At 48.7% G+C, this 23,742-nt stretch overlaps 1 protein-coding gene across 9 annotated transcripts in view; it reads right to left on the bottom strand.

Annotated features, from left to right (window-relative positions):
* The window catches only part of OTULIN (OTU deubiquitinase with linear linkage specificity), a 36,627-nt gene extending 13,715 nt beyond the window's left edge, over window positions 1–22,912 (bottom strand). For 2 of the 9 annotated variants that reach the window (XM_086361253.1, XM_086361255.1), the window contains exons 1-4: window positions 22,575–22,912; window positions 14,294–14,370; window positions 8,549–8,643; window positions 5,449–5,592 (exon numbers count right to left, since the gene is read on the bottom strand). In XM_086361253.1, the coding sequence (XP_086217379.1) occupies window positions 5,449–5,592; window positions 8,549–8,643; window positions 14,294–14,360 (306 nt within the window). In that variant the 5' untranslated portion in view covers window positions 14,361–14,370; window positions 22,575–22,912. Of the gene's footprint in view, window positions 1–5,448; window positions 5,593–8,548; window positions 8,644–14,293; window positions 14,371–15,733; window positions 16,024–22,132; window positions 22,229–22,574 lie in introns of those variants that run through there. The other 7 variants (XM_086361250.1, XM_086361252.1, XM_086361257.1 and 4 more) reach the window with 6 other exon arrangements.
* Between the last annotated feature and the right edge of the window lie 830 nt (window positions 22,913–23,742).

Genomic DNA, 23,742 nt, shown 5'->3' with positions numbered 1-23,742 from the left:
ATGGTCTCCAGTTTAAGTACCTAATCAGTAAAAAAAAAAAAAAAAAAGTACCTAATCAGTGTAAGTAAGATAAAAGACTACAACTGCAAATAAGAAGCAAGGGTTAAGGGACCAGGCTGGCTGGCTTGTTAGAGAAAGGACACCGTCACTCGGCCTTTTTTCCTGGAGTGTCTGTTACTTTGTTTTCCCCTCATCATCAGTAGAATCTGGAGTCTGAAAGGCAAGCTGGGACAAAACTCAATCGATGTCAGCATGGGAACCCAGACTCTCCCAGCAGTCTAGGGTGTGTCAGGAGAAGTCCACGTTATTGGGCTGGGCACGGGCATGTCACCTCAGTGCTATAAAACGCAGAAAGGAAAAACAGTTCACTTCCAAGTCAAAAGATCATTAGAGAATGATGAATTCTTCCCTGGAACCGGAGCTTAACAATCATAAATACAGTTTTAAATGAGGCCGTATGTTCTGTTCTCCTGAATCTAAGACACTGAAGACCCTTCATGAATGATAACTCAGTTTCACCTTCTCGATCTACAGCAATCATGAGAAACTAAGGGGGTTTCATCTCTCCAAAGAGACAAAACCACTACAGGGACTGAGCTCCTCTTCAGCTAGTTACCACAGTGAGGCCATCTACACTTAACTTGCTCGTGGGGGTGGGAGGGTTGCGTTCTCACTTATCATGATGACAAACGACCCCCCTTTCCACCCAAGAGGAGCCCAGCGCTGCGCCCACGCTGTCCTGCATTTCAGCAACATGTGGGCGGTTCTCCTGCAAACCTTCTGTTAGGCCCTCTGGTTTCTCACCAGAACCTAAAATGCCCTCAAGTGGCAACACGCTGCAATCCCAACTGAGCACTAAGAAGCGCCAATGAGCAGAAAGTACTGGCTGCGCAGATGCGAGCTGGGAGACAGGGTGGGGGAAGCCCAGGAGAGCACGTGAGCATCACGGGACACTGGGTCAGGACCCACAAAGCAGGCATAGCACTCAAGTACTCGAGAGACCCCAAAGACCTAACTCCACAGAGGACCCAAATAAAAGTCCATTCCCTCGCTCCTTCCATGCATGGACCAAATTGTCGCTAGAGTAATTCTCCAGGGTTGTATACTTCTGGGAGATGTGGTGATCCTGGAAAAAGCCCCAAAATTGAGGTGTGAAAAGAAACTATGAGGAAAGAATAATGGGAGTTGAAATCCTTTACTCAGATTTAAAAAAAGAAGAAGAAAGAGTATAACTTTACATGCTTTTGGGGATCATGAGACACACGTCACACATACAAGGCTATTCCTTTACACTGCACACTCAGAGACTGGACTTCTCTTAAGAGTAAAGGAGATTTAAGGAAGAAACAAAATTAAAAACAGGAAACAATGATGGGAAATACTTAACAAAGTAGGCAATCAGCTTTGGTGTAATTTCATTTGTGACTAAAATATTTTTTAAAAGCCTATTTTCTCTAGCAAATGTCCATAATCCTTGAAGTCAGTACCATGACTAAAGGGACAGCATATACCGAAAACGTGTCCTTCCCCAAACTCATAATATGAGTTTTGATACGGTTTATCCTACTCTAAGCAAACACCGCCACAGGTCCCACCCATTCAAGAGACATTCTGAAACTTAACGGAACCCCTGTCCCAAAGGACACCACCTCTTGGGGGACCAGGTGCTGCCCAAGTTTAAGAAGAGCCAGAGCAAGCCACATCCAAGGTCAGGGTCAGATGATCTGACTACAGTCAACACCACAGAGACCGGGGTCTGGACGGAGGCAGACACAACACACAAGGAGCCCAGACCTGAAGACAGGCGGTGAGGAGCGGCCAGACTGTGAGACGGGCTGTGACGGCAAGGCCAGAGCAGCTGAGCAGTGCAGGAAGCGTGGCCTGGCCCTCCACCACCGAGCTCACACCAAGGGAGGCTCTCGGTCCTGTGCTTCCTGTTGCCCCATCATGTCCTGAAACCAAATGTGTTCCAGGAGCGAGGGACGATGCCAAGAGCTGTGGACAGCCTCTCCCCAGATGTGAGTACAAGCAGATACTGCCAGCTACAGGGCGTGGGGCTTCTCTGGGCTCACCGCACAGATTTCCTGATGAGATAAATGCATGCTCGGTCAAGGGACGTTTAGCACAGCAGGTGGCCGGCAGGCTGGGGCCGAGGCTAGCTCCAGCTCTACAGATTCACGTACAAGCTCAGGTGTCCCAGGACCTGTCTGACTCGCAGTGCTGAGGAGGGGGGTTGGGGTGGTCGCAGTCAGAAGAGGTCCTCGGCAATTCAGAGATTCCAGCATCGGGGGAAACGGAGACTGACTTGCTGTCAGACGGTTACTGTGCATCTAACAGCAAGCCCAGCCCATTTTAAACTCAAATCGTTTATACCAAGTTCTAACAGCAAGCATGGTTTAATTCTTATGATCGGATACGACTTATTCTAATTTAGTGGGAAGATGGACAGGAAATACTCAGAGACTTTCATAGCCAAACTCCTGTAAGACTTTCATGTTTGGTAGACAGAGTTAGGTATCAGCTGATCTGCTTGTTTTAGGCGTGTGTGTTAACACATGTTGAGATGTGTCCTTACGACAGTTACACGGGGCTATCTGGTGATGGAGAGACCCCACTTCCAGGTGAGGTGGTCCAGGCACCCACCCTCCACGGCACACACTGCCAGTCTCTGTGGGTCTCTCCACCCATCTGCGCTCACACGTGGTTCCACCTTGACTTGTTCCAGTCACGCCACACCACCCTCTCACTCAGCGAGACCCCTATCAGGGCAGACTTCCTGAGGGAGGACCAAGCGGAGGGGCCGGGATGAGAACAGGGATGGGATGGCGGCCACATGCAAGAGCACGCGACAGCTGGGAGGGGTGAGAGACTAGTCTGGGCAAGGGCAGCACCCAGTCTATGTGACCCTCCTGCGCTGGGCAAGGGCAGCAACCCAGTCTACGCGCCCCTCCTGCGCTGTCACCTCGAATAAGAAACATGAGGTGCACGTGCCACCTGCTCAAGACACATCACAAAACAGATCCTCCCAGGAAAAGGCTCAAATCAAGGCAAGATGCTGGGGGCCAAAAAGTTAACACAGGGACAAGTCTTCTGGCTGCAGGAGAGCAAGAGAAGTTTCATAGACTTTCATACGACACCCCCGGCAGGTATGATGAGCTTTTTTCTGACGCAGGCCTCCTGGCATTCAATAAAGGTTAGATGACAAAAATAATACCACTGTGACTAACTAATTAGATTATGCTCCCAAGAGAAAAACTCTACTGATTGGCTGATACATACAGAAAAGGGAAGAAATGAGAATGCTTGAGAATTTCCATATGACTCAAATTCAGCCAGGAAAACCACCTTAAAGCCCCACAACTCACACACACAACATATTCTCATAACCATCAGAAACCAAGCACAGTCCACCTAGACTGTTTTCAGTATGACAGATGACCCTACCCAGATGGATCCTGTCAGTAAAACAAAAGGGACATCGTGCTTTACTTTTACGGGGAATATTTTATATGCTTAACTACGTGGACCAGAGTTACCTGGAAATTAACCTGCACCAGAGTTTCTTGGAAAGTAAAAGAATTCTAATTCATTACATCAATTAAATTCATAAATCTAAGCAGCTCCTTAAAGTAAAAAGTTCAAAGGAAAAGAGCCTACACTTAAGAAGCACTTTATGTCACAAGCTGTAATTTAAGCTTTGGTTAGCAAACAGAAGTTAAAGCAAAACTGAGTGAGGTTGCTCGTGTTTGCTTCTCCAGCAGCGGCTCAGGTCCATAGGCAGGCTGACCAACATTTCCAAAATATTTCAGTGCTAATACTTAGCATAACCTGCAAAGCTAAAAAAGCCTACTGTATCAATTTCTTTTTGCTTCTTTATTGAAAAAAGAAATAAGCTAATACTGAGAAATCAGCTTGAGATGGCGCATCTGATTAGAAGAACCTCTCACAGATCACCTAGACACTTACACAAGGGTGCTGCTTTCATGCCGCTTTATAGAGTGGGTATCTCCAGGCGGACAGGCGGTATTCTCCACCCACTGGGCCTGGCTGTGCTCGGAGACTATGTGACACCCCGACCACCTAACAGATCTGCAATTAGCTGAGCTGCCAGCCAGTATCCTCTACAAGTCTTTATTCCAGGCAAATACTCCAGCTCCTTCAACTGTTCTCAGGAGATAGATTGCCTCGGGCACACGCCCTTCTGTCCCGAGGGTACAGGCACAGAGCTGCCCGCAGTCCCTAAAATGGGATCTGACCAGCCCAGTTCAAGACAGGCTGTCACTGCCTGTGTTAAGCAGTATTCCTTTGTTTTTTTAAAACTTTTTATTTTGTATTGGCGTATAGCCGATTAACAATGCTGTGAGTTTCAGGTAAACAGTGAAGGGACTCAGCCATACGTATACATGTATCCACTCTCCCCCAAACGCCCCTCCCATCCAGGCTGCCACGTAACAGTGAGCAGAGTTCCCTGTGCTGCACAGTGGGTCCTTGCTGGTTATCCATTTTAAATATAGTAGTGTGTACATGTCCACCTCAAACTCCCTACCTATCCCTTTCATTACAAAACAGGCTTCCTCATCACTGAGGCCATCACACACCTGTGGGCTGCTACTGGGCCTGTGATCCACTAAAATCCCGACTTTTTCCCCCTAAGTTGCTGGGGAGGCACGTCTCCCAGAGCTGACACTTTGGGTTTTGGTTCGGGGGGTTAAGACAAGCCCAAGATTTCCCATTTTCTTCCAATTAATGTCATATTGTGAGCTCCACTCAACCATGACTGCCCCCCAAGCTCTCGAGGGATGGTCTATCATCTAACCTATCGTGACCTCAGCTGACGTCCATCATGGATACACGACACAGGGGTAACGTGACTCCTTGGGGTGTCACTGTCAGGCTGCAGATTCAAAACAACTAACGAGGGCCAGGCATGGGACAGAGCCCCCAACCCTCCCCTCCCCAGGAAGCCTCCCCCAGCTGACAGCAACCATCTCTCTGCCGGTGTTGCCGCCCTGTCACGTACCAAGCCTATGACTCTCCTTACACTCTCCAGACGGTGCTGATTCCCTGAACTGGAGCCAGAAGCCCAGAAACGTGCCTTTGGAAACCCCAGCAGGTTCTCAGAGAGTATAATACAAAGCCCACTTGGTGGAGACTGCAACCCGGAAGTCAAACTGCCCTCAGTGCTCTGGCAAGCCCTAAACAAACCCCTGCTCTCTAGTTCAGCTGAGGCACTAAATAAATTTTATCATCTTCCTCCTCCGGGAAATAACAATCATTTTTGGTCGCTTCACTATGCAAAGCCATCCCAGCCACAGAAAGCTGCAGAAACCTGCGCGCTGACATCGCACTGCAGGCAAGCACCAGCACACAGCGCGGGCAGACAAAGGAAGTCTTTGCTGCAGAAACGACGGGAAACAGTGCAGACTCAAACCTGCGGCAGCAGCGTACCAGCGTGAGCTCCGGGTCCTGCAGCCAGGAGGGCAGCGCCGCCGGCTGACTCATGGCCTGGAACAGCGTGGCCCTCAGCGCACAGTAGTTATCTCCGCGGACTCGCCTGATGGAGGTGAATTTCTGAGACACCTCCTCGTAGCCCTGCGCAAAAATCATCAAAGAATTCAAATGGTTGCTACTGACCTCAGAGAGCGGGGAGAATTTTATTCGTGTGGAAGAAATGTGCCCCCGAAGCCCCCCACCCCGATCAGAGGAAGAATGGCCAAGTCTTTCCTGCAGGATATTTTAATTCCTTTTTTATTCATCAAAAGAAATTAACGAATGTTAGTATCGTACAAAATATCAGCATATGCAGCAGACGCAACATATTAGAACATATAGAATAGGACACTAAGTATTATTAAAATGCTGCTGCTGCTGCTGCTAAGTCACTTCAGTCGTGTCCGACTCTGTGCGACCCCATAGACAGCAGCCCAGCAGGCTCCCCCATCCCTGGGATTCTCCAGGCAAGAACACTGGAGTGGGTTGCCATTTCCTTCTCCAATGCATTAAAGTGAAAAGTGAAAGTAAAGTCACTCAGTTGTATCCGACTCCTAACGACTCCATGGACTGCAGCCTACAAGGCTCCTCCGTCCATAGGATTTGCCAGGCAAGAGTACTAGATTGGGTTGCCATTGCCTTCTCCATTAAAATGCTAGTTACCCCCTAAGTTGAAGTCGTATGTCCCTTTCTAAGCAACTGGTGTAACACTCACTTATTAATAACCAACAATCTGAAGGCTTTGGTCTGTGTTTAAGTTGACCCTAAACCCTTTCTTTGGAAGGAATGATGCTAAAGCTGAAACTCCAGTACTCTGGCCACCTCATGCAAAGAGTTGACTCATTGGAAAAGACTCTGATGCTGGGAGGGATTGAGGGCAGGAGGAGAAGAGGACAACAGAGGATGAGATGGCTGGATGGCATCACTGACTCGATGAACGTGAGTCTGAGTGAACTCCAGAAGTTGGTGATGGACAGGGAGGCCTGGTGTGCTGCGATTCATGGGGTTGAAAAGAGTCGGACGCGACTGAACTGAACTGAACTGAAACTCTTTAATGAGGAGACAGGAAAGAAAAGAGATGTACCCAGCTTATATGCCCAATCCCCCAGCCGTGTCTGACTCTTTGCAACCCTATGGTCTATTGCCCACCAGGCTCCTCTATCCATGGGATTTTCCAGACAAGAACACTGGAGTGGGTTGCCATTTCCTACGCAAGGGGAATCTTCCTGGCCCAAGGCTCAAACCCTCATCTTTTGCATCTCCCTGTGTTGACAGATGGATTCTTCACCTGGCTATGTCTCCATATTAAAAATAACACTCTGTCCCCCAAATTTCCATGAAGTACATAAAAGACTATATGTATTGTCTTGGAGGTGCCTGGATAAATTCTGTTTTTTAAAAAGTGGATTGAAATGTCATTATTATTCAGCCTGGAAGTGAAACAAGGAAATGAAAATTCTCGGTGACATGCTCAGTCACTCAAACACAGCCATCCAAACGGACCGTTTTGAGCACACTCCCCTTAAAAGGACACCATGAAATCCCAGGGAGCTGGTCCAGGCACCTGGCTGACTGAGATCTCTGTTGGATGCTGCTCAGGCCTCAGCATCAACTTTCAGGCTTTCCCATCTCACTCCCCCTTGACCACATGGATCTGTCGCTTGCCCTGCTCTTCCTCGACAGCCACTTAAAACCCTGTTTCCCCCTCAACACACACGTACACAAAGGAAGAAGTGACACCCTCCTGGGGTGGGGACCCCGTAGACAGTCATCCTGTGTCCAAGCACTGGACCCTGTCATAAGTTGTTTTCAAGATTCAAGTCACAGGATGATGTTCGAAGTGGATATAAAAGTATTTCTTTCCAATAATAAAATTCTGAGAGCTGCATTTCTGTTCAGTGGCCCAACCACTGCAATAGAAGGCCCATCAGGGAGACTTATGCCTACTAAATGCACCTCTTCCTTATGGTGAACCCCCAGCTGTCCCAAATACTAGTTCAACAGCAACTGCACCTTTCCAAATGCATAAATCACTCATGGGATCGTGCAGTACACTGTAGTCCATATTCAGTGAAAAAATCCAGAGAAGCGGGCCCAGCGGTCCAGATCTGTGGTGTACAAGGGTCAACTGTAGGAGCAATCTCCACCCATGGGGGATGCTGGATTCAGGATCCACCTGAGGGGGACCGAGAGGGGTGCTGCCTGACTCCTATGCGGCGGGAGTGGTGACCCAGCCTGGCCACAGCCCAGCGGGGCCGCGTCATGGGAATCCCCGACGTCCCACAGCCTTGGAAGAACTACCTTTGGGTCATCCAGTTATGCAATGGGACTGAGAGGGGGCAGCTCCTGGGGTACCCTAAATAAAGGCAGGAGCTCCAGGTCCCACTGCTAAGGGAGTGAGGGAGAGTCCAGGCCCCGAGGACTGGAGGATGTGAAAATAAATCCAGGTGGGGACAGCAGATGTAGGTCACACAAGGCTGTGACCTCACCGGCCAGAAGGGCATTTCAGCCAAATGCCCCCAAGGGGCCAACCCGTGGCTGGTCCAGCTCAGAAGAGCACACAGTCATTTATGCGTTTTTCAAAGAAGTCAAGTTGCTGACTAACTGATAATGATTTTGTATTAATACTGAGACGGCCCTTATCTTTGCAGTCTGTTTCCTCATCTCTAAAGTTAGAAGCCCTGTAGTAACACAGTCTAATGGCAGTTGTCGTAACTATAACATCTAAACATAACGGCAACCCACTCCAGTATTCTTGCCTGGAGAATCCGATGGACAGGGGAGCCTGGTGGGCTGCTGTTCAAGGGGTTGCACAGAGCTGGACACGACTGAAGCGAATTAGCATGCACGCGTGCATGGGAGAAGGCAATGGCAACCCGCTCCAGTACTCTTGCCTAGAGAATCCCATGGACAGGCGAGCCTGGTGGGCTGCTGTCTATGGGGTCACACAGAATCGGACACAACTGAAGCGACTTAGCAGCATACAAAAGGACATGCTAAATAATTACCTATGGTAGACTACTGGAAAAACTCAAATGCACGCATCCACGCGTCATACCTTTTTCATACATGTTGCTTTTTGCGTATTTCCCCTCCATTCTTTTTTGCAGTAGTCCATGATATCCATTTCAGGAGCTACACTTAATCTAGCTTCTGTGAAAGAATCCAAAAAAAGGGGTGGGGTGGGGGGGGAGGGGGAATAAGGAGACAAAGTATGATCAGAATAACAGCACAGCTTCGTCTGAGAGTTCCTTTCTTGCTCACTGCAGTCCCTCCCACGTCTAGAATCCCAAGACTGCTGACCACCCAGTGCATTTAGTAGGCCACCACCTGACTCCCAGATGACCACAGAGGTCTCCCGCTGAGCCTGTCACCAGACCCTACCGGCCATCCCCCACACAGCAGCCAGAGTGGTGCATTCAAAAACCTAAGTGAGATGCTACCTACCCCAGCTGGGCTCCAGGGCCTCCCATCACACCTGGGAGTCTACTCCCTTCCTCCCTACAAGAGGCCCCCCTGCCCTGGCCCTCCACTGCCTCTCGGGTCTCAGCGCCCCCACTACCCACACCGACAGCTCCTGCCCTACCTGTGAGGTACCTGCTCCTCACGCTCTGCAGGTCTCTGCTTACCTCTGACACTGACATTCAATGTCAAAACATCTCACACACACACTCTCTCTCTCATACACACACACTCACACACACACACACTTTCACTCTGTTCCCCTTACATGGTTCTGCTTTTCTTCTTGGCACTGATCTACACCTGACATATTTCTTTCTCTGTACCCTGCCTCTCTCATCCTTAAACACACACACACATACACACTTTCACTCTGTTCCTCTTACATGGTTCTGCTTTTCTTCTTGGCACTGATCAGCACCTAACATATTTCTTTTTCTGTATGCTGCTTCTCCCATCCCTACACACACACACACACACACACATACATACACACATAGCAAAACATGAGCTCCCTGAGGGCAGGGGCTTGGTCTGTTTCTCAGCTGTGCCCTCAGCACCGGCAACCACACTGACCTAAGTATCCTCAAATAATGTTCATTCAAACACGCAATAGTCTAAGCTTTGAGACCACATAGCTAGTGATTTGTAATTTTTCCACATCCATTATACAAAGAGATAACACCTCTATTACAGATGTATATTTAATAATCTTTATTTCGTTATATCCTGCTTTGATCCCAAAGGGCTATAAACTGTTGATAATCAGCCAGAAACTAACGGAGCTCTCAATGTGAGCTGAAACACAGGCCTGTTTGATTCTAATAACACATACCCCCCAAATAAAAGAGATAACTGATGATCAGACAGATGTTACAGTAAAAAATAAAAAGGCCTTAAGACTTCTCTTGTTTAACACACGAGGCCTGGGGTTGGATTATGTGGCCTAGGCATATGCACGCACACGTGTAGGTCTTTGTATGTTTTAGGAAGAAAGAGAGCTAAATTCCCAGGCATATCTTGACTTCCTTTTTAAAATATTGAAGAAGTAAATGTTAGCAAAGAAATCAGGATATAAACACAGAAGTACCTCATGGCATATTTACTCAAGAGGAAGTTGTACATAAAGATGTTATAGTCAACTCAATCCAACAAACACTGTGTTTCTAATATGTGCCAAGCACTGAGCTAGGAGCAGAGGCATATGAAGATGATAAAGGCCCAGATTTGGTCCTGAAAGGGTTTAGAGACTACTTAAGAAAAAAGGACCACAGGCCTTGACCCTGCAAGATGTGATGGATGTGGGATGACGGATGGAGGAGCACAAGAAGAACCCCTAAGCCCTTCCTGCACTTTAATAAGTAAAACAACTTTTTAAGACATAAAATGTCAGAATTGCCTATTTTAAAAATCTCATTGATAAATCCTTTCATAAGGAAAATAAACCTTCTATACAAAAGGGAAAATAACACACACACAGGTAACAAATACATTTATCTGTGCTTAAGTCAGGATTGGCTTAAAGGTGAACCAGACCTAGAGCCTAGACCACGAATACCACGGCTGCACAGCCAACCCTCAAATAAAGAGCAGTCACTGTCAAAAACACTTTGTGAGTATTTATTAGTGGAAGGAAGAGTTCCCTTTAATCGCTTTTCAACTCGCCTCCTCAGAAAGCCCGAGGAGCTACACGTGTCCAGAGTCGAGGATGTTCACTGGGACATGTTCTGCCACGAGCAGAGCAGCTTCCAGCTCGGGAAGGGCCCCCAGAGAAGAAAGTCCAGCCCTGGTGCTCTCCTCACCCACGGTCCTCTTTCCTGTGGGTTGGACACCCGGGCCCTCCACAGGCCGGCAGGGGCCCCATCTCAGGACTGAGTGGAGGAGGCAGGAGGCTGACTGGGCTCAGAGCCCAGGCCACAAGCCACAGTCCTCTGATGAATCAGAGGTCTGCGTGAGGCAGTGAGGGTGGGAAAATGGGTACTTAAACAGCTGCCAGCATCGGAAGTGCACCCCCAGTCCCATCCAGCTGGGCACTGGGAGGAAGACTCCAAGAGCCACTGCAGGCTGGGAGCTGGAGATGCAGGACGGCCTGAGCCCGACCTCAGGCAGCTTACAGTCTAAGTCAGCGTCTGCTCTAGTTATCTGCATGCTACATAGGCTGCTTACTGCCCCAGGAATGCACATTTCTAATGGCCAAATAAACTCCACCAAAAACAAATTCAAAAAACACAAAGGGGAAGCTGAAAAGCAAGAGTGGTCACCAGAAGCTGAAATAACCAAGAGGTTTTGTTCCTTAACCACCATATGGTGACCAAGACAAGGATTCAGACCCTTGGAGGATGCGAAGTTAAAACTGAACCCTTCCAGAATGCTGGGACTCTCAATCAAGAGGCTAGGGCAAGAATTGAAAACTTTTTCTCTAATGGGCCAGAGTGTAAATAACGTAGGCTTTAAGGCTATAAAGTTTCTGTCACAACTACTCAACTTACTATTCATGAAAATCACCATGTGCGATGTGTAAACTAAGGAGTTCCAATAAAACTTTATTTACAAAACCAGGTGGCATCTCAACTTTGGCCAGGGAGCTAGTGTTTGCTGACCCCTGGACTAGGTGGGGTCAGCTTCCTGGGTGGCACGAATGGTAAAGAATCTGACTGCCAATGCAGGAGATGTTAAGAGATATAGGTTCGATCCCTGGGTCGGGAAGATCCCCTGGAGAAGGAAATGGCAACCAGTTCCTTGCCTGGAGAATCCCATAGACAGAGGAGTCTGGTGGGCTACCGTCCACGGGGTCGCAAAGAATAGGACATGACTCAGGCTACTTTGCACTCACGGACTAGGTGATTAACAGAGAGCATGAGAAAACTTTCTGCTTTGACCTGGGATCTGCCTTGGGGACAGAGGACCTAAGATCTCATAACCACAGGCCAGCTCTCACACAGGGACAGGGTGTGACTTCACACCAGCTGCAAGACCCTGGGAACTCAAACCCAGAAATTCACCTGACGTGGCCCAAGGCAGGTGACTCCCGGGTGCACGGCAGAAACGAGACCAAACTCCCTCACACTCAAGACAGGCTGCACAATCTCTCCACAGACACACAAAAGCTGAACGTAGAACCAAACTCTGAAGAAACAAGAAGTAAGCAAAAACAGCAACTGGCATAAGTAGACCTGCCAGGATTTTCAGCTAATGGAATTATCAGGTCCAGAAAAGAATGTTTAAAATGCTTAAGGGAATAAAAGAAGAAATAAAAACTTGAGCAAAGAGCAATACACTATCAAAAAAGACCAAGCAAATTGGGAAGGAAAACAGATCTTTTCCAAAAGAGAAAGAGAAAACCTTTCTAAAGGAACTATCCAGAATGTAACAGAGGCCAAAAGTCAGAAAATACTTGAAAGGGTGTGTAACTGAGGGCCCTGGATAACTGAATGGGAGCTAGCAAACACCTGATTTGGAGCTCTGGAAGCAGTAAACAGAATAGGAAAAAGGCAGTATTTAGAGAGATAATGGCTGAGAATTCTGAACTGATGAAAACTAAGCATCTTCAGATTTTAAAAGGTAAAAACAATCCCTAACAAAGTGCTAAAAAAAAAAAAAATCCGTACTTAAGAGACCCTGAGGAGAAACTTGTAGGACACCAAAGACAGAGAGGAGACAGGGAAAGACAGACTGCCAAGAGTCAGACTGACTGCAGTGTTTTCCAAGAGAAGACAGGGAAAGACAGACTGCCAAGAGTCGGACTGACCACAGTGTTTTCAACTATGAAAGAAACAAGAGAGTGGAATGAAACCTTCAAGGAAAATTAGAGAAAATGTATTATTCACCTGGGGTTATTCACGAAACAAGGTGAAGTCAAGACATTTTTGCAAAAAACGGAGCTGCTCACCAGAGGCCCATCCACAGGATGTTACATCAGGAAGGACAACGAAGCCAGAAGGACTGAGATGCAGGGTGTGAAGGGACCCGTGTTGCCTCAGACCAGAGCTGGAAGAGACAAGACCCCCTGAAAAGCACCTGTGTGGGGCTCCCCTGGGGACAGAAGGGAACCCAACAGAGAGCCCACAGAGCAAGCGAGGAGGCCAGAGGCCCCTGCAGACGGGGCAGGAACAGACAAGGGCTGAGGAAGCGCCTTCTCCTCAGACGGGACTGCCGAGTCCTACCATTGAGGTGAAGTGTGTGCAACTGCCGTTGGGGCCCTGAGACGCCTCTGAAGGCTGTGGGGGCCGGGAACCCGCGGGGCTGGACCACAACAGAGCGCATCATCTTCCCCGGTTACCACAGGGAGGAGTTCCGCCAACTCCCTGTGAGGAAGGCTAGAGAACTGTCTTCAGAGACCCCACCCGTATCTTCTGCTCCTAACGACACATCCTAACACTTTGTCACCAGCACCGTAAATGAGAGCCGGTTCCTAAACCAGAACATTACGCAAGTGGCGCGCAGGAAAACGCAGCTTGTGAATCATTCGGTGGCTCAGTCATGTCCGACTCTGCGACCCTGTGGACTGCGGCACTCCAGGCCTGTTGTCCTTCACCATCTCCTGGAGTTTGATCAAACTCACGTTTTTGATTCAGTGATGCCATCCAACCATCTCATTCTGTCAGCCCCTTCTCCTCCTTCCCTCTGTCTGAATGGTCTGTGGGGTATCCCCTAATGGAGCTCCCTCCCTGGCCTCCTGCCCGGGGCAACTTGGGGAGGAAGGAGGTGCTTCCCCACACCCGGCCCGACGGCCATGGTCGAAGCAGGCTCACCCTAGCAGCCAGGGGTCGATGGATGCTGAAGGATGAACAGAGCGCATGCAGCTGAGCACAAGTGTGGACAGGAAGTCACAACATGACGGGAGAATTAAGAGCTATCATGTCCACCACCGTTCTTTCTTATAAGTCAAATCAAATTCACATGGCCTTCTGCACTCAAAGACCCAGAGGGCCAGCTTCGCAGTAAATCCTTCCACTTGAAATGAAAAACGCACTTCAAACCCCAACTCTCCCTCTATGAAAATAAGGAAGTCAAGAACTTAAGAGAGAGTGGTGTCAAGAGGTTAGACAAATTCTCACGGGTGCAAAAATGCTATGAATGTAAGGAACGCAAGCAAAGTACTTGCAGTGAAATTTTAAAGCCTCAGAAAACAGTAGTCCCCAAATACACCCAAAATATTTTTACCCAGCAAAATGAATAATCCAGTGGAGGTAAGACCAAATGCCTAAGAATGCTTCCGAGGAAGTCCATCTTCCTAGGAAAGTGTGTCTCAATATTTTATGAAAATGGATATACTGATTTAACTGCATTTTCTACTATAAACAGTAAGAACTCTTTATAAAGAAAACAATTTCAAACGTACCTGATGACCCTCTTTCATGTATAAGTAATTCTTTCTCCTTTTCTATTTCATCCGCCGCACGATACATGTCCTCCTCGCTGAAATCACACCAAATCAGACATTTCAAAAATTTGTGGCACTGACATGTCCTTCTTATCACAACATGCAGCTGCTTTATGAATTTATAAGACACGCAAAGTTTAACGTTTTTACATTACATGATGATAGTCTGATAAAATATGGGTTTTTCGCCTTAGACTTGTATTTCTAGCATTACTAACTCAGACTTTTTGAAGTGAGACATTTTACCGCTCCACTGGCTACGCGGTTCTGGGGCCATTTCAACTGTGATGTCTTTAATGCCTCCACCACACACGTAAGCATCTTAGCATGCTCATCTATGCTCATCAGCGAAACTGTTTCTGACTCTCCAGGTTTCAAGCATGGAGATGGTGCTAATAAAAGCACTGAGGAGCGCAGGCCAACTGCCGACTTTGGGACATCACAGGCAAATTTTCCAAGAGCTCCTCGAAAAAAAAGGACAGGAGATTCACAAGATCCCCTGGGCCACACCAGCTCCCTGAGGCGCTCGTGCTCCCTGATGCCCACAGGAAAGCAGCTCCCCAACCTTGTGCTGGGCATATGCCCACCAACCCCCACACTTTTGTTGGGACTTACACAGCAGCTCCCTAAAGAGTCTCCTGGCTCCTTCAGTGAGCCAACAAGAACCTACTAAGTCCTGGAAAGGAGAAAACCCCACTGGCTGCTAGACAAGGAGAGCAAATGGAACTTTCAGATTCTAAGATGACTCCTGTTCCCCTCAAGATGCACCATGGTGATGGGAAACAGTGATGCCATTCTGTTTTTGCTGGAACACAGGACAGGTGAAAGCGCAAGTCGCCCAAAAATGGAAGGTGGGGAGGTGAGGCACGGAGGATGGGAGAAGCCTGGAGGCCTGTGGACCGATGTCTGCTGGAAGGGGAGACCAGCACACCCTGCAGGGCCCAGAAAGGTCAGAACTAGAGGTACACCGAGGACTTTGTGGGGGGCATGGGAGACCTCCAGGGCTGCAAGCAACAGACCCCCCGTTCCCAGTACTCCCCACAACAGCACACCCCTGCTCCGCACACAGGACGGGAGGCTCCAGGCACCGGGGCACATAGGAAAGAGGAGTTACTTAGGAACTAAGGGGATGGCCCCCGCGTGCCTGACTCCGGGAGCTCCCCAGCGCCTCGAGCACGGCTCAGAAGCCAGAGGAAAGAGGAAGGGGGTGCCGCTGAGAGAAACAGACTGAGGTGGGGACCAACACACCCTCCACCCTTGAAACCCTTCAACGGCTCCCAAATAAGCAGGGAAGTCTAAATCTGGACGCACCCCACCACGCTAGCCCTACACACACACACACACACACACACACACTTCAGGCCAAACACTTGATGGGCCCAGCCTGTGCTTTTACACCTGTGACTGGCTCTGCTGATGCCCCTGCATGAATGGCTCACTGTCCACCCCAACAGGGCACAGGCTGTGTGGGCGGCCTCGCTGGAGCATGCCACAGGCTGCAGTTGACCACCAGGGTGTGACCATTCCTCACTCCAGCCCTCGTCAACCATGTGCATCACGTGGAACTCAAGGGACTACGCTTCTCAGCACCTAAATTTATCCACCTGTAAAAATAACGGTGAGAGGACTCTCAAGAAACTGCTCTGAAAATAAGACACGCAGGCACTCAACAGTCAAAAAAGTTTGCTAGCCTCATTAATTCTCATATCTATCCATCTGGGCAGAGGAGGGACGGATGATTCACCCAATGATCATTTCTTACCCGTTTTCCTTTTCTTCTCTTTTCTCGAAAGTGATGGTGTGTGTGTGCCTGTCTTTTGTTGTTGTTGTGGGATTGAGGGGGACATATTAGGGAAAGGGTACTCTCCATGTGCTCTAACCCCAGTGAGATTTCAAGTAAAAGGTGTGATGTCACCCATGCAGCCAGGGCCAGGGTTAAAAGCAAACAGAAACCAGATTCACAGGGACTATACATCAAACACTTCAAGTAAAAAGTGACTAAACGTGTTAGTTCTTCTTTTAATAGTTTAATGTTATCTTTCAGCCTCCTTCCAAGCTTTATTAAATAGGAGAGAAATTCTGATCGTATAAAACCGGCATTTAAGTGAATTGTTTTCATAATACCATTATCAGAAGCACGTCTTTGTGGAAGCCACTTCCCCAATCTTGGCCTCAGTTTTCTCGTCTTCAAAATGAGATGACCAGACAAGATCTAAATAATCTATGTAGTTCCTCTTCCAGTTCTTGGTTCTAACGGACTATGAAGTTATTCTCACTTCATGCGAATTCTGTGGCTATGGGCAGGCGTCTCTGCCTCCACTCTTGTCTCCTGCCTTTCTTATCTACAGAATAACCAAAGTGCATGGCAACACCAGGGCCCAGAGGAGGTTCTCTAAACTAGCATCTCTCTGAATAGCCGCAAATACAAACTCCCACAAAGACCAACATCAGAGAAACGAAGAGAAGCCTACAGGAGAACTAAGTGCAACGGGAAGACAGAGCAGAAAGGAAGGTTACTGGAAACAGAAATGCGGTGATTCAAGACATACAGAAGAAGCACAGCAGAAACTGATGAATGGGAGGCCCAGAGTGTATTCAAATCACTTTAGCCACACTATTTCATTCAGATTCTGTGCATGGCCACCAAAGACATCTGCTAACTCTCCAAGGCCACCAGGGAAACTGTAATACGGCTTTTAAAGACCATTGTATTTCCTTGGGGAGAAGCTATAAGTTCAAGCAATAAAGCTCAATTAGTTTGGTCAGAAAATGAGACATTTAATAGCCAAAATGAAATATTCATCCAACACGAGGACTGCCAACTAGAAAGAGAGATGTGGGAAAGCAAGAAAAATTAAAATAATTTTATTTAAGAAAATACTTCACTTAGTAAGCCTTTAACTTTTTTAAATATCAAAAAGGAACTAATATTTTTAACAGCAAAAAGAAATTATATTTAAAATCGGGAATCTGAAATAGCTGGAGGTTTAAATTTTTGTTTGGGAAAGGAAGACAGGGAAACAATGAAAGGAAAGGGGCTATTTGATAAGATCAGATCTTCCGTGCTGACCAGTTTCAGAAATGTGGCAATTTTGTGTGTGTGTCAAGCTGGGGTTGGGATGAGAGGTGTTCACCATTTGGCACAGAGTCCATTGAAATCCATAGGCTCAAAATGATCACTACAGCAAAAAATTTCCTTCCAGAAAACATACAGATTGCTAGAAAAGTAGTGAAGAAAAGTAAAAGTCTTAAATGTGACCTGATTTCTTGGGGACCATGGCATGTGAGCAGTACTCAGTTAAAATTTTAAAACCAAAATGCTAATAATTCCTGCTTAGAAAATTATTAGTTTAGCACCATAATGTTATTCTAAAGTGTGTATTTTCAAGCTCCCATTTTCTCTTAGAAATGAAATATTTTACTCTTAATGTTAAAGTATCAATATACACCATTCAGCAGGTTACATGACACTGTCTGTTAACTTATAACCTTCCTCTTGCTCTGTTCAAAGACCTGGATAACAATAAATGAAACTTAAATTTTAAAATGCTGACTACATTTAGACAAAATTATACTAGTCCCCAAAACAAAAGCTATAATATAAGCTAAAAACACAGAGCTCAGCGAAGCAGAAGACATTTCTGTGAAGCCAATTTTTCGATTTCTGATAAACTGAACACATAATATGAAAAAAGTCAACTCTAACATATGCAAAGCTAACAAGACAGCATCTCAGTCACTCACTGTTGTGGACATTTGCACCAAGTTCCCCTTAGCTATCTAAAAAAGCTAAACTGAGTATGACTCTGTTCAGCTCTCTGGACTTGCAGCTCATGCTTAATTTGGCCTGTCCTAGAAGACTAACAGCCTGGGCAGTGTAGATGAGACAGCGGCAACCACTGTGACACCGGGCACCGTCCCACACAAACACAGGAAAAGCAAAGATCACTCTACTCAGCCTTTCTCCACCTCTCAGCGGTTGTCTAAGATGAGTGAGCCACACATCAAATGCAGGAAAGTACCGGCGCCCAGGCCAAAATTCCACCTCCTTTCTGCAAGTGGACTTTCCATGACTGGCTCAGTGACTCCCAAAGGGGTCTGGGGACAAGCTGGACCCCTGCAACCTAAGGTTTCTCAGGGGCACCCCAGCTCTGAAGCAGGTTCTACCCCCAGGTGGGGAAAGGACCAGAAGGGAGTAGCTGTTACCCCATCAGACAGCACCCCCGCAGCTACTAAGGTGCGAGGTGGGTGAGAAAACACATTCGCTCTTAGCAACACCCAAGAGCAAGGGCTTCACAAGTTGCTAGTTACAGCCCTTCTGATCCACAGCTTTCCTCTGAACCTCAGTCCAGAAAGACATAAATATGCATACAATTTTGCTTTCGATTTCAGAAGGGTACACAGACACATCATGCTGCCCTCTACACACCACGAGCCTGTGGACCCAATTTAAACCCTGTCCCCTCCTCAGGCAGATAGAGAAGGACCATGGAGTAGGCTCACTTCTCAATTCCCAAAGCATGTCTAGCCTGGACACAAACCATGTCCAGGGCCACCCTGGTCCTCAGGGGCCAGAGTCTTAGCTTAGCTGAAAGGAAGAAGTGGGTCCACCCTAAGTTTCAATTTTATGGGTCAGGTGAGCAGGAGACAGAGGATAGGAGACCTGCTGACAGGAAGAGTGAGGAAGTTTCCAAAGAAGTCAACTGAATCAGGTCTGACCTAACACTTCCTCAAAAGGGACCCTGCATCGTCGTGCAAGCCATCCCTGGGGCTTGTCCAAGGGATGCCAGCCAACCACAGTTCTCAAATGAAGGAAGGAAAGGAAAGCGATTCAGAATGCAGCTTATCCACAAGATCTCTGTGTCTGTCTTCCCCACGATTTCTCTGGGGGGAAATCACAATGAGCCCAGTCACAAGGAATCTGTATCCTATGGACAGCCTAGGAAATGAGCCATCCCTCTGTCGACTCATGGCTAATCCCCTCAGAGTCATATTCTGAATGTATAAAGGCTGCCAAAGTTGGGTTTGTATTCATAATTTCTATCCACTGAATGAATTACAATGACTCTGCAGGATGTCCCCAAACATCTGCATCTTATGGTGTTTCGTATTGGCAGGTGCAAGCACTTTACTCAATTTCTGTGCAGATCAAACTTAACTCTCTGGGTGGGAAGAAGGGACTTGGCTCCAGTCACAGAAAAACACAAGGTTAAAAAACCATTTTAGGACCTAGTTCAGGCATTCCACTATGTCCCTATATCTGCACTCAACTCTTAGGCTGCACACATCATCGTGGGAGAACGGCACACGCTACGCTGCAAACTACACAATGGACAATGTGAGGCAGCAGTTTCCCTGGCCCTTAAGAAAGTATCCCAACACAGCAGCCCACCGCCCATATAACAAATAGGAAAGCCCAAAACGTGGGATGTGACGTTCAGAAGCTGCCATTTGAAATTCTTTTCACCTCCTTTCCCTTGCTTCCCTTTGTTCTCTTACCAGTTAAAAGAGAATGAGGTCATCAAAGACAACAAAAATAGCAAGAAAAAGAAACTAAGCTACTACTTAAAAGGCAAACTGGAACATCTATTCCAGAAAAAAAAAAAAGTGAAGTTTGCAGGCATTATAAGTCATGCCTCTCTGCCCAGTTTTGCTGAGGAAGCCAGAAAGACGTTGGGGGGAGGGGGGCGGTCCCCGGCACCCAGGCATCGGGGGTAGCCCTGGAACCTACTCCCTGCACCTCCCTGGCCAAGCTATACGGATCAGATCCGAGCTCAGCTTCCTGACGCACCAAGTGACAGACCTGGACTGGGGTTTTCAGGCCTTTCGGCTCCACGCCTAGAGATCTGCCGACAGCAGACAGAAGAGACACCTGCGCCACAGAACCTGCGCATCAGGAAAGATGTTCCTTTTGCGCCATGACCCACTTCCTCAGGCACTCAGACTCTGGGAAGCACATCCAGCAGAAAAACTTGCCAAATAACTCTGTGTATTTTGGGGACCCTGGTTCAAAGTTTCTGCATCTCCCAGGGGAGGCCAGGAAATGGTTGAGGCAGCGTTTGAGGGCCAGAGCCAGTAGGTGGGGGCACAGCTCAGACTACCTGGGCATAAGTGAGAGAGCAGCAGTTAGCCTGGCAGCAGCAGGTAGGAACCAGCCTGAGCTTCGAAAGGGCAGAAGTAAAAGACCACGCCCGCTTTATCAGTTGCTGAGTCTGAAGTAGGGCTCAGACGTACAGAGCAAAACTGCAACCACAGGTCACAGCTGCTCACACATGGGCCTGCACAGTGGTTTCAATTTAAAAATAAAAGGCTACTATTTAAAAATCAAGGGAATTCCCTGGCAGTCCAGCGGTTAGGACTAGGTGGGCCAGGGCCCAGGATTCAATCCCCAGTCAGGTTGTGTCATGGCCAAAAAATAAATAAATAAATAAATAAAAATAGAAAACAAAAATAAAGCACATGGATGAAGTTTTGAAAAAACAAAATAGGGGACTTCCCTGTCGGTCCAGTGGTTAAGATTCCAAGCAGCCACTGCAGAGAACACAGGTTCCATCCCTGATCAGGGAACTACGATCCCACGTGCCATGCTGTTCCGTCCAGCCAAAACAAAACCGATAAATAAATAAATCTTTAAAATAAAGTAAAATTTTTTGAAAAAGAACGTTTCAAACAAAACTCAAGAATCTTTGGATTCTTTACAGAAAATCCAGCAACTACTGGCCGGGCTTCCCTGGTGGCTCAGATGGTGAAGAATCTGCCTGCAGTGCAGGAGACCCAGGTTCGATCCCTGGGTCGGGAAGATTCCCTGGAGAAGGAAATGGCAACCCACTCCAGTATTCTTGCCTGGAGAATCCCACAGACAGCGGAGCCGGGCAGGCTGTAGTCCTTGGCATCACAAAGTCAGATCTGACTGAGTGACTAACACACACAGGTTGGAACTTAATGGATTCTACCTCCATCAGACTCAGCTCTCCAGGAACCCATGGTCTACACCTGGCTAGCTTCACTCAGGTGACCTGGCTGGCTCCTGGAGTCAGGAGTTTGAAACCTCCTGCTCTCAATCTTTCCCAGTGGCCATTAAGTGCAGCTAACACTCTCCCAAGGGGTATGGGTGCTCATTGAGAATGTCACAGTCCATAATAAAGGACCATGCAAGCCAGATGATTATAATACATTACCTGTAATAACATTTCCCACCCAGAACCCCTGTTTTTAGGAAATGGGGGTGGGGGGAGAGTGGGAGGCGCAGGGCACTTTCCCGCTAATCTGTCAAACTGGTTTTCTGAGTAGAATTCCAAAGGCATTTGTATGTGACTACCATTTACAAGTGCAGAAAAGTTTCAGCCTTCAAGTTTATATTCTGCTTCCACCCCTGCCCCCAGACTCTTGCGACTTACACCACCTTCTGTACAGTTCAATAAAGAATTGATCAGGCTTCCCTGACGGCTCAGACAGTAAAGAATCCATCTGCAGTGCAGGAGATCTGGGTTCAATCCCTGGGCTAGGGAGATCTCTTGGAGAAAGGACTGGCAACCCACTCCAGTATTCTTGCCTGGAGAATCCCCATGGACAGAGAAGCCAGGTGAGCTACAGTCCATGCGGTCGCAAAGAGTCGGACACGACTGAGCGACAGACACTTTAACCAGCACAGCCTTCCGTATTTAAAAATAAAGGCGGGGGCGGCGGGCGGGGGGGAGCTGGGGACAACTAGAAAAGCAGCCAGCGGCCAAAACAACTAGGTCAAACTCCGTCCGAAGTCTGTCTAACAGGTGGGACGCTCATCAAGCAGAGACTTGCCTTCCAAGAACAAACACGTCGCGTGGTGCGGTGTTCCTGTGGTGGGGGACAAGGGACAACCTTATTTTCCTTCCGGCCACAGGTCGGAGGAAAGATCTCATGGGAGTGAGGTATATAAGAAAATATGCTGCTGGAGTTTGTTTCCCAGGCTTCTGGAGCTTTCTTTAGCTTTAGAGCTACGGAGATATCAAAAAAAGGGGAGGGGGGTGTGGGGACACTGGATAACCAGAACTTTTAAGATGCGCCTTCCGGAAAAACTTTTGTAATTGGGACACTGGATACAAGGGTTTAACGAATTCCTCTATTTCCGACGATCGTTCTTAGATGCGAAGGGCCCTCCGCCGGCTACTCCCCAGCCCACCCCATCCCCCCCAATACTCCCCGCAGCGTCCCCTCAGGGGGCCGAGCCCGGAGCCCCCTCCCCGCCCCTGGCCCCGCGCACCGCGCATCGCACTCACTGCTCGGACGGGCACTGCACCGCGACCCGCGGTGGCCCGCCGGCCGCAGACTTCCCGCCCTCCGGCGCCGCGGCCCCCGCCTCCCATGCCGGCTTCTCCGTACAGCTAGCGCCCGACCACGCTTCGGGCTGAGGCATCGTCCCCCGACTCATGGGGCCGCCGCTGGCGGCGGCGCCGCACGGCTTCGGCCGCCTCCCAGCGATCCGGAGGCTCTCCCGTCGGGGCGCCCGGGCCGCAGCCGTCTCCTCAGCCGCGCCGCTGGCCCGCCAGCTAGCTACCGTGCCCAGGGCGCTTCCGCGCGCGTCACCGCCGCCCGCCCTGTGACCTCTGACCCGCGGCGAGGGCGGGAGAGGGGGGCGCGGCCCGCGCGGGCCGGGAGTCTCGCGACGCCCAGGCTGCGCATGCGCCCGCGCGGGGGTGGAGCGGTAAGAGACTAAAGGCCCGCCCACGCGAGACGCCACTGGGCGTACTCCGCCCCCGCCCGCTGGCGCCCCGCCCCGGAGCCTCTCGGAGAGCGCTGTTCAAGTCGCTGACTGCCCCTTGTCGTCGCGTCTCCAGGCGAGAGGGCGAGAAAGCCCTGGACCAGCGGCGGGACGCGTCCTCCGTGAGGAGAAGGCGTTCATTTCAGTTGCTCAGTCGTGTCCGACTCTTTGCGACCCCATGACCGCAGCACGCCAGGCTTCCCTGTCCATCACCAACTTCCGGAGTACACCCAAACCCATGTCCATTGAGTCGGTGATGCCATCCAACCATCTCATCCTCTGTCGTCCCCTTCTCCTCCTGCCCCCAATCCCTCCCAGCATCAAAGTCTTTTCCAATGAATCAACTCTTCGCATGAGCTGGCCAACGTACTGCAATTCAGCTTCATCATCAGTCCTTCCAATGAACACCCAGTACTGATCTCCTTTAGGATGGACTGTTTGGATCTGCTTGAAGTCCAAGGGACTCTCAAGAGTCTTCTCCAACACCACAGTTCAAAAGCATCAATTCTTCTGTGCTCAGCTTTCTTTATAGTCCAACTCTCACATCCATACATGACCACTGGAAAAGCCATAGTCTTGACTAGATGGACCTTTGTTGGCAAAGTAATGTCTCTGCTTTTTAATATGCTGTCTGAAGTGAAGCGAAGTCGCAAAGTCGTGTCCAACTCTT

Source organism: Bos grunniens, chromosome 20, assembly GCF_055505025.1.
Source record: "Bos grunniens cultivar Pamir isolate PY7600 chromosome 20, Bosgru_T2T1.0, whole genome shotgun sequence".
Taxonomy (NCBI): domain Eukaryota; kingdom Metazoa; phylum Chordata; class Mammalia; order Artiodactyla; family Bovidae; genus Bos; species Bos grunniens.
Note: the sequence above shows the minus strand (reverse complement) of the source record. Positions and strands in the feature narration are given on the sequence as shown.